Source organism: Vipera berus, assembly GCF_964194415.1.
Source record: "Vipera berus genome assembly, chromosome: 11".
NCBI lineage: Eukaryota > Metazoa > Chordata > Lepidosauria > Squamata > Viperidae > Vipera > Vipera berus.
The window spans coordinates 340,930-354,792 of NC_138214.1; the positions used below are offsets into that span (position 1 = coordinate 340,930).

Consider the following 13,863-nt stretch of genomic DNA (forward strand, 5'->3'; position numbering starts at 1 on the left):
TCCCATCTATGCCCAGCGCCGCCGCGGGTCACACCCGGGATAGGGAATGGTGCCATGGAGTGGCCGCCGGGCCAACTCCAGCCTGACCCGCCGCCGCAGGCCAAGCTGCCGGGCCGACTGCTGGTCTCCTTCCAGTACCTGCACGTGCAGCTGGCCGGCGGCGCGCCCTGGGGCTTCACCCTGCGGGGCGGGCTGGAGCACGGCGAGCCCCTCATCGTCTCCAAGGTGAGTCTGCGGCGCAGTCTCCCCGGGGAGCGCGGGCTGCGCTGCTCCGTGCGCCGGGAGGTCCGGAGCCAGCCGCGGCTCTTTGTCTGGCCTCCTCGAGTCCGCCTTCCCGCCTGGGCGCCTCTCCCCCTCGCCGGCTGGGCGTTGCTCGCCCTCCACCCCCCCCCCGCATCCCGCCTCGCTCACTCCCGCCTCCTCCTGGTCCGGCGCGAGCCGCGGAGGGTGGCGGCCCGGCTGGGCTCGGGCACAACTTTACTGGGTTTCTGGGCCATGGCGACGCTCCGCAGCTCCGAGGACACCCGCGCGCTCCGCGGCGAGTGAGAAGGATTCCGCCGACTGCCCCCTCCCGTCCGGCGGTTTGCAAGTTGCTGAGGGGTCGCCAGCGGGCAGAGCAGGAGTCGGCGGCGGCGTCCGGCCCGGCGGCTCTCGTGAGAGGAGGGATGCCCGGGTCGCCTCCCTCCTCAAGGACGGCGAGGAGGCTCGGCTGGACGCAGAGAAAAGCCGGTCGCCCGCCAAGGCCTCGTGGGGCTGTTGCCTCCCAGCCCCACCTCAGGGCGGAGTGGCCGCGGCCCCCCCCCCGGCGCCCGCCCAATCCGGGGAGGCAGCGCGGGGGGTGGGGTGGGGCAGACAAGCTGCTGGTGGCGACTGCCATCCTGGGGGTCAACCCCGCCCCCCAGCGGGAATTCCCCGAGGAGCCTCTGTATGGAGGGAACTGCCCTGGGCTGGACCCAGCCGGGCTTGATGGCTTCTGCTGTGGTCCCTCTTCCCAGAATCTTCCCCAGCAGAACTCCAAAGAAGGGTGGGCCTGCCTTGCGGGCCCTCCCCGTTGATAGCCAGCTTATGGGGCCTTCTGGGGCTTTGGCAGCCTGCTAAGGTGAAGCTACAGAAAATTATTGACTGGAAGGTCCTGGCAGCTCTGTGTGGATCAACGCTTTTGCTGTTGACCCTGGCTTGGAGGCTGTGCTAGAAATACAATTATCGGCAGTGTGGATGATGCCGAAAAAGCAGGAACTGCAGGAGCCTTAAAATGGGGGATTGAAATAGAACGTCCACAGGATGAATTTCAGCAGAGAAAAATGCCAGGTCGGCCTTTAGGTAGGCAAAACCAAAGGTGTGAAAGGGAAGGGGAGAGGAGGGGCTCCCTCTGGGCTGCAGGGAACGCAGAGGGGATCAGGACCTCACAGCTGGGCCTGGGTGCCAAGGTCTAATTCAGCTCCCCAAGAGGAAAGGTCCTCCTGAGCTGCACTGAGCAATGTGGAGAAGAGAGATGCCGTTGTTCACTCCTGGAATAATGCAGCTGCTCCCACATTTTAGGAAAGGCGCTGACAGACCAGCAGGAATCCAGAGAAGGGGGTGAAAGGCTGAAGGAAGATGTGGGGGGAATGGGGCAAGCACGCGGCAGGTGTAGCCTGGGGAAAAGAAGAGCGGGGCAGATGAGCCAGTTGTTTTCTGGGCAGAATTTTTTTTTAAAATCCCATTTATATCCCGCCCTTCTCCGATGACTCAGGGTGGCTTACAATCTAAAGCACAAATCAATGTGCTTGGCAATAGCCTTCATTCTATGTATATGCCTGCTTATTAGGGCTTTCGGGGGCCCCAAGCGGCATTATTACAAAGTCAGCTTATTGCCCCCAACAATCTAGGTCCAAGCACAGAATTCCTAGTGGTTGGAGCCCTTCTGCAGTGGGACAAGTGCTGAACTCTCTGCCATTAAGTTGGTGACCATCTAGTTGCACTGAGCCAAGGGTCAGACTGCATAATCTCCAAGGTACCTCCCATGATAGGATTCTTGATTAATATAGGCAGTCCTGGACCACAGGGACTACCCTGAATTGGCCAGGGTCTTCCCTCCTAGGCTTGTGTATTTGTTGCTGGGTGCAAGGACTGACTTGTGTCCCCAAGGAAAGGGAGCTGAGCCGCTCCCGTTGCCAGCCGCATGCCAAGCCTCTCCCGGAGGGAGACCCAAAGCCCGGTGCTCACCAGGAACAGCCCCAAGGCAGCGAATGAATGATTAACTGCCCTTGTGTGCCATCAGGGATGGAGCTCCCGACAGGCAGCTGTGTGGCTTCCCTTGGCTGGGAGGCTCTGGGGAAGAGCCAGGGGCACTTTTCAGGGACGGGTGGGGGGAGCCTTCTGCCAGGGTCCCTTTCGCCACTGCACAAAAAGTGCCTCATCTGTCGGGTGCTTCTCCTGAGCCTCCAGCTGCCCCCAGCCCTCCTCAGAAGGGCTCCGCCTTTCCAGAGGGGATCCTGCTTGGTCCCTCAGCAGTGGGGGATGGAGGTGGTGGGCAGGCCAAGTACTTCTCTGCCTGGGGAGCAGCACCCATGAAACCTGCTTCCTCTCCACGCTCTCGTTCACTCTCTGCGCCCGCCTACTGGGGCTGCTCTGCGCAGACGGGCAGCATCCACCGGTGCCTGTGCTCTGCACCGGTGTGTTTATGGTTGCTCCTTTGAAACGCCTGGGCCACAATGCAGCGATCTTGTTCCAGCGTGGGGATCTTTGCCTCAGTCGGGCGCTCTGTCCCCTAGTCAAGAGGCGTGGCCTGAACATTTCTCCAGGTACCCAGCCCCAGAGGTCTGAACAGTCTGGGGTGTGGGCCTTGGGGAGTCAGGACTCACTTGCCCCGCCCCCAGGGGCAAAGAATGCTCCCTCTAGGTCTGATTCCAGGCCAGGGAATAGTGACCCTTCGTTTCTGCCTGGCAAAATCGTGAGCAGGAACAAGGATTGCTTTGTGCAATAATTAGCAGCCAGCCAGCAAACTCTCTTCTCCCTACGCACTCAAGGCTGGCCTTGCCTCTCTCAGCTTCCTTCTGGCGAGCTGGCTTGCTACTGCTTCCACCTCCAAGCATCCAAGTTCAGTAGGGCCTGCCCCACACGGCTCATTGCAGGATTCCAACCGCAGGAGGGACCTGCCTTCTCTCCTCCTCCTGGGGCTCCTCAGTGGCCCGGAGCACAGGACAGATCACCCGAGGAAGAAGGCTGCAGCGTGGAACCCCTCAAAGACCCCTTCCCATGACCCTGAGACTGACCGGCCACTGTGCCTGAAGCTGGCACAAGATCTCTGAGAAGCTGGACCAGGTCTTCCTCCTGGAGAAGGTTAACTCTGACTCCTCAGACGCTGGGTGTGGCTCTTTCACAGCCACATGCCCAGGCCTTGTGGGCTCTCCGTGTCCTGGGGACAGCACAACTGGCTCTTGTTCAGCCTGACCATGGGGAGCCCCTGCCCTCTCTCTGCTGACCGTGTGACTGGCAGCGAAGGGCTGCCCATTCCTCTCTCTTGGCTTGGGCCTCGGCTCTGCTTTGGTCTCAGTGCACAGGGTGCAGGCCAGCGCCTGCAGCAGCACTGACTCTTGAAGCACTCTTTCTGAGGGCTGATCTTGCAGGAGTCCTTAAGAAGATCCCCCAACTGGCAGCTCCATGATGGATCTCCTTTGGTGAGTGGGGGAGACCCCTCCCCCCTGCATGAGGGGATTGCAGCAATCTTTTGTCTATGGGACAGTGGCAGCTGATTAAAATCACTTACTGTTTCTTATATGTTGTTGCTGTGAGTTGCCCAGATGGGCATGCAAGCTGGTCCTTTGGCCTGGCCATTGTCCTGCAGTGGCTTTCAGGTGACCCTTCACACCTTGGCTCTACCCTTCCAGGTCGAAGATGGGGGGAAAGCGGCCCTCTCACAGAAGATGCACTCGGGCGATGAGCTGGTGAACATCAACGGCACTCCGCTCTACGGCTCCCGGCAGGAAGCGCTCATCCTGATCAAGGGCTCCTACCGCACGCTCAAGATGATCATCCGGAGGTGAGGAGACACACACACACACACACACACACACACACAGAGCCGCATACACAGATACTGTCCACGCTGGCCTCTCCTGTCCGGGAGAAGTTCTTCCTGATTAAGAGGTTGCAGGTGGCGCATAGCTTTCCTCTGGGGCTGGGGGGCTCTGTTCTCACCACAGTAAACGAGGCGAGTGGGCTGCAGTCCAGTCAGCAAGGCGCTGCTCCTGCCAGATTTCCAGTTTGGACTGGGGGGGGGGGGGAGAGGCATGGGTGTGTGCCTGAGCTCCTTGAGCTTGGCTGCAGCTGCCATCCTGTGGCAGGAATTTGAGATTGCACACCAATTTGTAGTTGGCAAAGGCAGTGTGAAACCCCTTGTGCCTGGAGTAGATTGGCTTTTTTAAAGAACTCTGATTCCTCCTCTGTTCCTCTCCTGCCTCCAAAGCAGGTCAGTCCTTCAGGAGGTCCTGTTTTCAACATTGCAGCTAGTAAGAACTGAATGTCTCTGAAATGCAGAAGACGTACCGTCGCCTGGGACGATGCTATTGGCAGGCAAATCTGCTGGCAGAGTGCGGGGTCTCTTTAAGAAACAGAAACTAGCTCAGACTTATATGTGCTTTCTTTATTTGTCTGGGATTTCTCTACATGGACGGATCAGTTCCAGGTCAATAAAGCTGGCCTGAGGCACTGGCTGAGGCGATTTGGGGAACTGCCCAAGAACTGGCTCGGTCAGCAGTGAAGCCGACAACCAAGGAGGCTTCCTCCCTCTCCTGGCCTTTGCAGCCAGAGCCACCAACGCATGGCGGTTTTGGTCTGTGTCCATCTGGAGCTGGGACCAAGCACCAATAGCTGCTGCCAGAACACTGAAATTTTCTTACCACGTCCCTAAAAGCAAACAGGCATCATTGGTCCACTCGAACGTTCCTCTGAAACTGCCTTGCTTTCCCCTTCTCCCTGGTGCAAATCTTGAGATGCCAAAAGGCTCCAGAACCCCACACTGGGGATACCTGCAGTGTTCCCTCCCTTCTCCCGACTATTCGCATCACTCAGGGCAAGTTTGCATCAATTCAAAACAAAACAATTCAGTAAAAGAAAGGAACTGCAAACACTCAAAAGCACAAACTGTCCCAGCAGACTAAACACTTGCAGAGTTTTGGCGAGGCCAATAGCAGCCAGAGAGCAGGGGCCGCCAGTCTGCCTGCCACTGGAAAGGCCTGGTCACTCGGGGTCCAGGGCTTGTCCTGAAAGAAGGACAAACTGAGATGACCATCTGGGGTTTCAGGGTGTCCTGATCAGATGCTCTTTGGGCTACACCAAGCAGAGGGCCAGGTGGCTCCTATGCAGCCCCCCCCTTTGGGAGAGAGGGGATGGCTGTGGAAGGGGGGGTGCGGCAAAGCTCTTGGCTGCTCCAGTAGATCCCCACTGTCTCCTGTAGATTTTTTTTAATTCCATTTATATCCCGCCCTTCTCCGAAGACTCAGGGCGGCTTACAAGCTTAGCAGTAGCCTTCATTCTATGTATATGCCTGCTTATTAGGGCTTTCGCGCCCCCCCAAGCGGCATTATTACAAAGTCAGCTTAATTGCCCCCAACAATCTGGGTCCTCATTTTACCTACCTGGGAAGGATGGAAGGCTGAGTCAACCTTGAGCCTGGTGGGATGCGAACCTGCACTAATTGCAGGCAGCTGGTGTTACTTAAGGAGGCATTAGCCCACTGCGCCGCCAAGGCTCCACCAAGATCTGAATTGGTTTGGGGTTCTGGAGTCGGGTATGTTGAAAAAGTTTTATTTTTCTTTTTTGGGGGGAGAGAGCCAGAAAACGTGATGGTTCTGGCCTGAGTATCATGGAGGGAGCACCAGAATAATGAGCCTGTCTTGGAGTGGAGCATGGGTGGGGAATCTTTTGGCACCTCTCCAGGCCGCTATTTGTGGAGTTCACAGCTCTCCAGAAATAGAAGAGCCCTTTGCAGTGGGGCTGGGGTTGTGCTTGCCTGTGGCCCCACAGCATCTCTGCTCCATCTCAGCTCCTGCTTCTTCTTTGCCCCCAAACTGAGCTAGCAATGACCTCATCCTTCCTGCACTTTGTCCCAGCCACTTCCTGTGTGGGGGGAGAGAGGGAGGGCAGCCCTGAAGCTCAGCTGGAAGCCGTGTTTTCAGCAAGAGGCATTCTGGAATTCCCCCTCTCCCCCGCCAGGCAAGGCAAGAGGCTTGGCCCTCCCCACCCTGGAGATCCTCGTCCACCCACTTCTCCCCTAGGAGGCAGGTGGCCCAGAGGATTGCAGCCCTGAGGGAGGGACGCTTCCTCCCCCCCCCCCCCGCCACCACCTTGAGGGGAGGGACTGCTCCAAGAGGCAGGAAGCCCCTTCCCTGGGGTCTCGGCTTCTGATATTGCCAGTGCCAGCAAAATTATCTCCCTGGACATCACTTCCTCACCGCTTCCTGGCTGGGAGGAGATGAGGATGGGAATTGGCTCCAGGAGCCTGGAGGAGCAGGAAGCCCTCCCTGCTGGGCTGGCCACTTCCAGTCCCACTCAGTTGCCTCCAGTGGCTGGTTGGGAAGGGCCGGGCCGGAGCTTGGGCACAACTCTCTTACCAGACTTTGCTAAGAGTTGGCCAGGATAGGTGTGTATTGAACTTGCGGGGGGGGGGCTCTCCTTTCCATGTCTGATTGTGCATGGGTTTGGGGGTTTGGGGGGGAGTGGAAGAGATAACTTGGCTGGGGTGATGGCAGTGAAAAGCCTAGGTCCCCCCACAGGGCACGGGGCTCAGCTTCTCGTTGGAGAGGCAGGTGCATGTGGCTCCTGCTGATGCCCTTCTGTGGGTTCTTGTCTGGTAGCTGCTGGGTTCGTGGCACTGTTAGTCCGTTTGGGGCAGGCAGGGCTCTGGCTGCAGGGCCTCCTTACCCTTGTCTCCCCTGTCCTGCCCTCTGTCTCTGCTCTGTCCTGGCCCACCGGCTGATCTCGCCTTGCCGGAGTGGCTCAGCCTCGGTAGCACCAACTGACAAGAAGCCCGGAAGTTCCCAACTGAGCATTCACTTCCAGGCAGAGGTCCCCAAGTGGCTTTTTTTAAGGGCATTCTGCTGGGCTGGGCTGGGCTGTGGGGAACTGGGGGGAGGCAGATATGGGGCACTGTCTCTGGCTTGCCTCTCCTGGTGTCCGCCTCCTCCTCTCCAAAGCACAGCTTGTCTTTCAGGGTTGGGGGCAGCCATCCAGCTGGGTGGGGCCGGGAAGGAAAAGGCTCGGACCGCCCTGGGAGAGCAGCAGTGAGCCAAAGAGGTGGCGAAGGGCACACTTGGGCAGAGGGGCAGCTGGATTCACCGGGCTTGCCAGCTTCCTGCCCCTCACTTTCCTTTTGCTTTCTCTGAAAGGAGGAACGTGCCCTTCATCAGGCCCCCCTCATGGCATCTGGCCAAGCTCTCCAAAGTCCAGACTGAGGGCACCATGACCTTTCCTGCTGACCCCCTGAGTCTCTCCTGGCACTTGGACTGCGAGACAAGGTGAGCGCCGGAGGAAAGAAGGGCAAGGGGCCTGGGGGGCAGCTACTTGGCTCCTGCGGGTCCTCTCTGTCAGCAGAGGGCAAGGTTGCCATTCTTCTCCAGGGGCACAGCTGGCTTTCCCCTCAGGGCTTTGGCATCGTGGGCTGAAAGAGCGCAGGCCACCACAGCTGACCCTGGGAACGACCAGCCTCTGTTGCCTCACCTGCCTTTTGTGGCCCAGGCTGGGAAGACAGGAAGGGTCCCAGACGTGAGCACATGGCTCCAGAGGCCTCTGCTTGCCGGCCGTTCCTCGCCTGGCTTTCCTGCAGGGCTTGGAGGCAGCCCCAGCACCTCCTCTTTGGCTGGACTGGGCACCATTGTGCCCATCCTGAGTGCTCCTGAGCCTGGAATGCAGTGTTGGCACCATTTCTCCAGGAGCCCTTGACTGTGTTTTGTCCCATGGGGAGGGGGAGGGGGGGGCAGAGTCAAGCAGGCTGCCAGCAAGCAAAGGAGGTCTTGGAGCCTGGTTGTTTTCTTGCAGATATTTCATCACCCAAACTAGGTAACGTCACCAAGGACCCCTCACTTCACCCCTGAGCTACAGTGTTCTCCTTCAAAGGAGCAGTGGCTTCAGCTCCTTTGCCAAGCAGGCAAGAGGAGCTGCCAACTCTCTCTGAGCTGCAGGGTGTGGCATGGCAGGCAGGACCCACGTGAGCCTGAAGAGCCGGGTGCGAATTTGGCCAGGAGTTCTCTTTTGGAGGAGCTGCTCCCACTCAATGTCCCCCAGATTGGGATCGGGCTGGGTCTTTGCGGTGCAGAACCCACATTCCCCCCCCCCCGTGGTTGGCATTGGCTCTCCAGTGAGAGCTTCAGCCTGGCAGTGGCTGGACAGGAAGGGCTGCTCTGGAGCCCTGGGAAGGCCTGGATTCGATGGGCCCATGATGCTGCTCCTCAGTGGCAGGCAGGATCCTTGTGTGCAGGCAGGAAGGGCTGGGTGGCACCTCGGGTTGCCTTCTTGTCCTGAGTCCCAGTAGATGGTGGGGCGTTTCTCTCCCACATCCGGGCAGGGAGCGAAAGGGGTTGCCGGCCCTGAGATGGTCAACAGAGGGTCGAGGGAAGTCAAGCAACAGTCTGGGGGGGGGCTGGGGGGGAGCCAGTGTGAAGGGCTGCTGCTGCTGCTGCACCATCAAGCGAGCAGCTGTGGGCCAAAAGGCATTGGGGAGCCGGTCAGGGCTACCCTGCCCCTGTGACCTGGGGGCCTCCCCTTTCTTCCTGCCCCCAGTGACCTGCCTTTGCCGTGGAACCCTCTCTCTCCCCACTGCACCACAGAAAAGAACAGCTCCCTCGGGAGCATGGAAAGTCTGGACCCGGCCAGCCAGACCTACTATGAGGGCAGCCTGTCTCCCAGTGACCAGGCCGTTGACCAAAGCAAGCGGGACTCTGCCTACAGCTCCTTCTCGGCCAGTTCCAGCACTTCCGACTCTGCACTGCGACCTGAGGAGGCCGGCTCCGTGGACGGCACCCAGCCTGGCCAGCTGCCAGAGCCTCGCTACCTGCAGACGGGGGGGGAGCCGGCAGGCCTGCCCTCCCCAGCTTCTGGTGTCCGGTCACCCTCCAGCATCCAGTCAGGCGCTCTTCCCAGCCCTGCCAAAGCGGCTGCCGTCCCTCCCCAGCCTCCTGTGAGACAGGACAGTCTGCGTGCATGTAATTCCCCGCTGGAAGACCTAAGAGCCCCCAGCCAAACGGGTTCTTTGTGTCCTGAGGATCGGTGGAGCTCGGACACCGCCCTCTGCACACCTGGCAGAGATCCCCACAGGCAGTTGGCCACCGCAGGCCCCCTGAAGGACTCTCCAGTCACTGACCAGTACTACCTGCTGAGCTCACACGCAGAATTGCACTCCAGGATGATGAAGAAGGGCCCACAAATCACCCCCTCCTCTTTGTCTGAGAGCCCCAGCTGCCCCATAGGAGACCCCCTTGAAGAGAAGAAGCGTATGGTGGAGGCCAACAACTATGCAGAGCCCTCTTCTTCCTGGAAGGCTGGCTGGGCCGGGTCCTTCAGCCATCGCCACAGCATCCCAGAACACTTGCTGGTTGCCCAGTTGCAGGCCTTGGATGTCTCCCGTGGCCAGGAAGGTCCCCACTGGACAGTGTCCCCGCTGCACAAGGAGCAGAAGGGCATGCAGGCTCCAGAGCCATGGCTAAATCCAGACCAGTGCGGCCAGAACCCCTGGGTGCCAGCAGAAGAGCCGGATTACCCCCCAACTGTAGGGGAGGAGTCCCCTTCTCCACGGGGCAGTTCAACGGCCCTCGGGACCCTGACTGGTTCCCCGCCACTGCTGGCCTTTGGCAATGCCAGCACCCCTCAGCCAGGCTTCCAGGCAGCCCCCCACATTGATGTTTTGCCAGGCGCTCAAAGGAAACTCCCAGCTGCCCAGAAGGCCCAGCATCGCTCTGCACAAATCCGCAGGCGCAGTGACCGCTTTGCCACCAACCTGCGGAATGAGATCCAGTGGCGCAAAGCCCAACTGCAGAAGGCCAAAGGTCCCAGGGAGCTAGGGTGCGAAGAGGAGCCCCCCGCCCACACCGTGGCTCCTGCCCCGTCTCCTCCCTTAGGGGAGGGCAGACTCTGTGGCTCCTCTGGGCTGCCAGCTGAGCCCCCCAAGCCACAGGGCCCTGAACTAAGTGTGTTTGGGGAGGAGATTGCCCCATGCAGCCCTCAGAGGCTGTCTGGGGACCTGGTGCCCAAGGAGAAGCCTCTGCCACTGGCCTGTGCAGGAGGAGGGGGAGGTGGCCGCTGGCGGTGGTCCCCAGAGCACAAGCTCCAGCCTCAGGAATCAGAGCCAGGGCCGTCCTCACAGCCGCCTTCAGAGGAACCCGGCCTTTGGCCTTTTGCCGACCGGCGGAAGTTCTTTGAGGAAACGAGCCGCCTGCTGCCCGCCAGGCCCTACGGTTCCCTTCAGGGTACACGGACCCCTGAGGCAGAGAAGCCAGGAAGCACTGAGCACGGGGACCTCCAATGCCACTCTCTTGATCAGTCCTACCGGTGCCCATCTTCACCCACCAACTACCAGGACTTCCAGCCAGAGATTCTGGGGGCGTGCAAGTCCCTGGCTCGATCTGGTAGGGACATTGAGTGTTGGTGGGCCTTGCCTTGCTCATGCGCTATCCGAGAGTCCTGCGCCTACAGCTTTCGGGATGAGTGTGCCATGCTGCATTCAAAGAACATGCCAGTGCCACCCAGCCACCGTGCCCACCATTGTCACCCCTGTTCCTGGAGCTGTCACAGTGAGTGCTGTTGCCCAGGTCAGCAGAAGCTCATGGAGGATGGAGGTCCCTGGCAAGCAAGGAAGCGTTTTCAAATGGTAAGTCGGATTTTCAAATCCTTCCTCCACACCAGCTGGGGATGGGGGAGAAGACCTCAGCTGCTGGTATGGGCTTTCACTGGTGGCCCAGCCTCTTCCCCTTTGCCCAGGTCAAGGGGCTCCATGGCCTCTTCCATCCCTTCCCCTCACTCTCCCCTTCTGCCTCCCAGGAATTCCCTCTAGACAAATGGGAGCCCTCAGCTGTGAACAGAGCAAGCAGCCACACTGTGAGGTAAGCGTTTGCCAGGCAGAACAGAAATGGGGTTGGCCCTAAAGAAACGGGAGGGTTGGCATTCTGGGCTGCCTGCTGTTTGCTGGGCTGTGTGTTGTGTCTCTGAGAGCCTCTCGCAGCGAGGGGAGACACTAATCTGTGCCTGCTTCCCCCACCCCCACACGAAGGCTCAGAAATGAGTGACCCTTCCTAGACAGCAGACAGGGCGCACCTCCGAGAGAGGATTTGGAGCTGGTCATCAAGGCTGGCCTCCCCTGTCGAGCGTTCCGATGCCGGCATTCGTATGCACAGGCTTGGCATGCTGGTGCATTTGAGGAGCACTGTAGCACTGAGGAAGCAGTCAGATTGTCTGCCATTAATCTACATCTCTCTGGCTAAGTGAAATGACTGTTCTTGGCCAGAATTAGTTGACCCCAACAGCCAAGGGACCCTTGTTCCCTCCTCAGAGCAAGGGCGTCTCAAGCAGCCTCCACCCACTGAGGGCAGGAGAAGGTAGATTCCCCCCCACAGTCATGTCTGCAGCCCCCTCCTCTTTTCTCCAGTCAGCTCCTGCAGCACAAGGTGGCCTTCGCTAGGATTAGCCCTCACTGGACCTGCTTTGAGCGCACCGAACCGGCTGGGCCTGCTTTCTGCCGGGCCCAATCCACGCATGATCTCTCCTGGGACTGTGAGCAGCCAAGGCGGGTCACAGAGAAGGGGGGCTTGGAAGGGGGCCCCAGCAAGGACCATAAACCCCTCCTGCGTGAAAGGGCCTATTCGGAGAGCCACCTCTGCACCGAGCCTGCTGGTGTCTCTGCGAGGGAGTGGCAAGAAGCCCTGTTGGCCAAGGCGGAGGAGACATCACCAAAGTCACCACCATGCCAAGCCAGAAGAAGGGGCCCCCCGCCTCCACGCCCCCCCCCACCGAACTGGGAGAAGTACCGTGCAGCCCGGGCTTCACATCAGCAGCTTCTCCCCGCCCAGGCCTGCCTGCCCGTGCGTGCGCAGGACTCCTGGGGCCCGGGCCAGCCTGGCTTTGAAGCAGCCAGGCAGCGTTCTCAGAGCCTCCCTGTGGAGCATCTGTGGCACCACAGGCCACAACTGCAGTGCCCGCGGCTGCCCTGTGCAGGACCCGATAGCATCCCTTCCGCCCCAAAGCAAGACAACCCCCACTACTACTGCCGTGGGTCACCGCCCCGTAGCCTGGAGTGGCTGATGGCCGAGGCGAGTGACTGGAGCGCCCCATCCAGGCAAGTGGCTGGCCTTCCATTGGTTTCAGCTGTCCCGGTTTCCAGATGGGTGGAGGGTTGGGAGGGGCGTCGCTGAGAGATGTTGGCTGAGCCCTTCCTGTAGCAGCGCCAGTGTCTGCCTTGCCCGCTTGAGGCACAGGGAGGGCTGTGGCAGCTGTGCCAATGAGAAGGCTCTCCCCGTCTCCCATCTTCCCTTTAGGGCAGAGAAGGGTGCAAAAGCCCCCAGTAAAAATCAGTTACCCTCCAGCTTGGCCTTCGAAGGGAATGGCCTGGCCGTAAAAAGACCTGGGTTGGTTTTGTGCTTACAGGGCAGCCAGTTCCTTGGAGGGGGTAGCCGCCGAGGAGCATCCCCAGGTTGGGGAGCCGGAGACACCAGCCGGCAGCCCCTCAGAGCAGCCCCTCATCTGGCGTGAGTCTCTTCCCTTTGGGGTGTGGCAGAGGGTCCCTGTGGAGGGCAGCGCTGCTGGCTTACACCTCCTATGCCCACAGGTGTGCCTGTGTCCCGGGACGCCGCAGGAGAGCGTCACAAATCGGGGCCTCCCCCCTTGCGCCTGAGTTCGGAGGAACTGATGAGAGATGTGGCAGGCAAGGACCGCTCCCTGGCTGGAGTGCTGAGCTCCGGTTTAGGACTCCGGTCAGCAGCCGAGGTGATGGGTGACCTCTTTGCTACAAGCAGCTGCCCTCTCTGGCCGAGGCAGGACTGGTTACCACTAGGCAGTGGTCCCAGCTGCCCTGAAAGGTGGGTACCTTTGGGCTTTTCAGACTGGGGGGAGTCACACGTGGAACAAGAAGAGCAAGCCACAGGGGAGCCAGCCTGACCCCTGGCTGCAGCATCAAACCTGGCTCGGGGAGAGCCGAATTCGGAGCCCTGTTCTTTCGCCACTCATCCCTTGGGTGATCCTGGGCCAATAATCTTTTCACAGGTTGCTGGGATCAGAAAACTGGGGAGGGGGAGAGCAACCAGGGATGTTGTGCTGCCTTGAAGCAATGAGAGAGGAAGAGGAATTGGACAGGCAGACGCAACTGGGCTGTTGGAGCCTCCGTTTCCTTACAGGGATGTTGTGACCCCCCCACTGTTGTAAGACCAGCCTCTTCTCTCCTCCCCCCCCAAGCTGCATCCCCCAATGCATTCTTTTATGTAGGCAGCAGAATTCTTCTGAGTCCGGGGGAGCCCCCCCCTCCTGCTTGACTTATCTCAATCTGTCAGCGGGCACGGCCGAGCTGCTGAACAAAACGAAGGAGCCGTCCGAGTTGGCTGCAGCCTCTTCAGAAGAGGACCTGGCTCAGAAGAAGGTGAGCCGCCTCCCCCCGCCTCCCCCAGCCAATTGCTGAACCAGAGTCCGGGGCCTGAGCAGCCAGCTTAAGGCTAACAAAGTTGCAGGGCATTGAATAGGGGGGCCCTTGGCTCCAGATGGATCCCAGGAGCTGGAGGCCTTGGAGGAGCATCTGCAAAGTCCCAGCAGGGCTGACAGCCGGCTAGCCTTTAATTGGGACTGTATCCCGCTTGAAAACACCAACGCCTGCAATCCTGACTCCTCCTGAATCTTAGCAGTGAACGGAGC

At 59.8% G+C, this 13,863-nt stretch overlaps 1 protein-coding gene across 2 annotated transcripts; it reads left to right on the forward strand.

The window, feature by feature from the left end:
* SHROOM4 (shroom family member 4) lies at positions 1-13,645 on the forward strand. Of its 2 annotated transcripts, XM_081336447.1 has the most exons (9): positions 1-225; positions 3,870-4,021; positions 7,368-7,496; positions 8,758-10,840; positions 11,011-11,072; positions 11,615-12,301; positions 12,610-12,710; positions 12,791-13,040; positions 13,444-13,645. In XM_081336447.1, the coding sequence occupies exons 1-9, from the start codon at positions 55-57 to the stop codon at positions 13,631-13,633; spliced, it is 3,825 nt and encodes a 1,274-aa protein (XP_081192573.1). In that variant the 5' UTR covers positions 1-54; the 3' UTR covers positions 13,634-13,645. The 2 variants fall into 2 exon arrangements, with proteins under 2 accessions (XP_081192573.1, XP_081192574.1); XM_081336448.1 differs by lacking the exon at positions 1-225 and having other exon boundaries at positions 3,934-4,021; positions 8,805-10,840.
* The last annotated feature ends 218 nt before the right edge of the window (positions 13,646-13,863 follow it).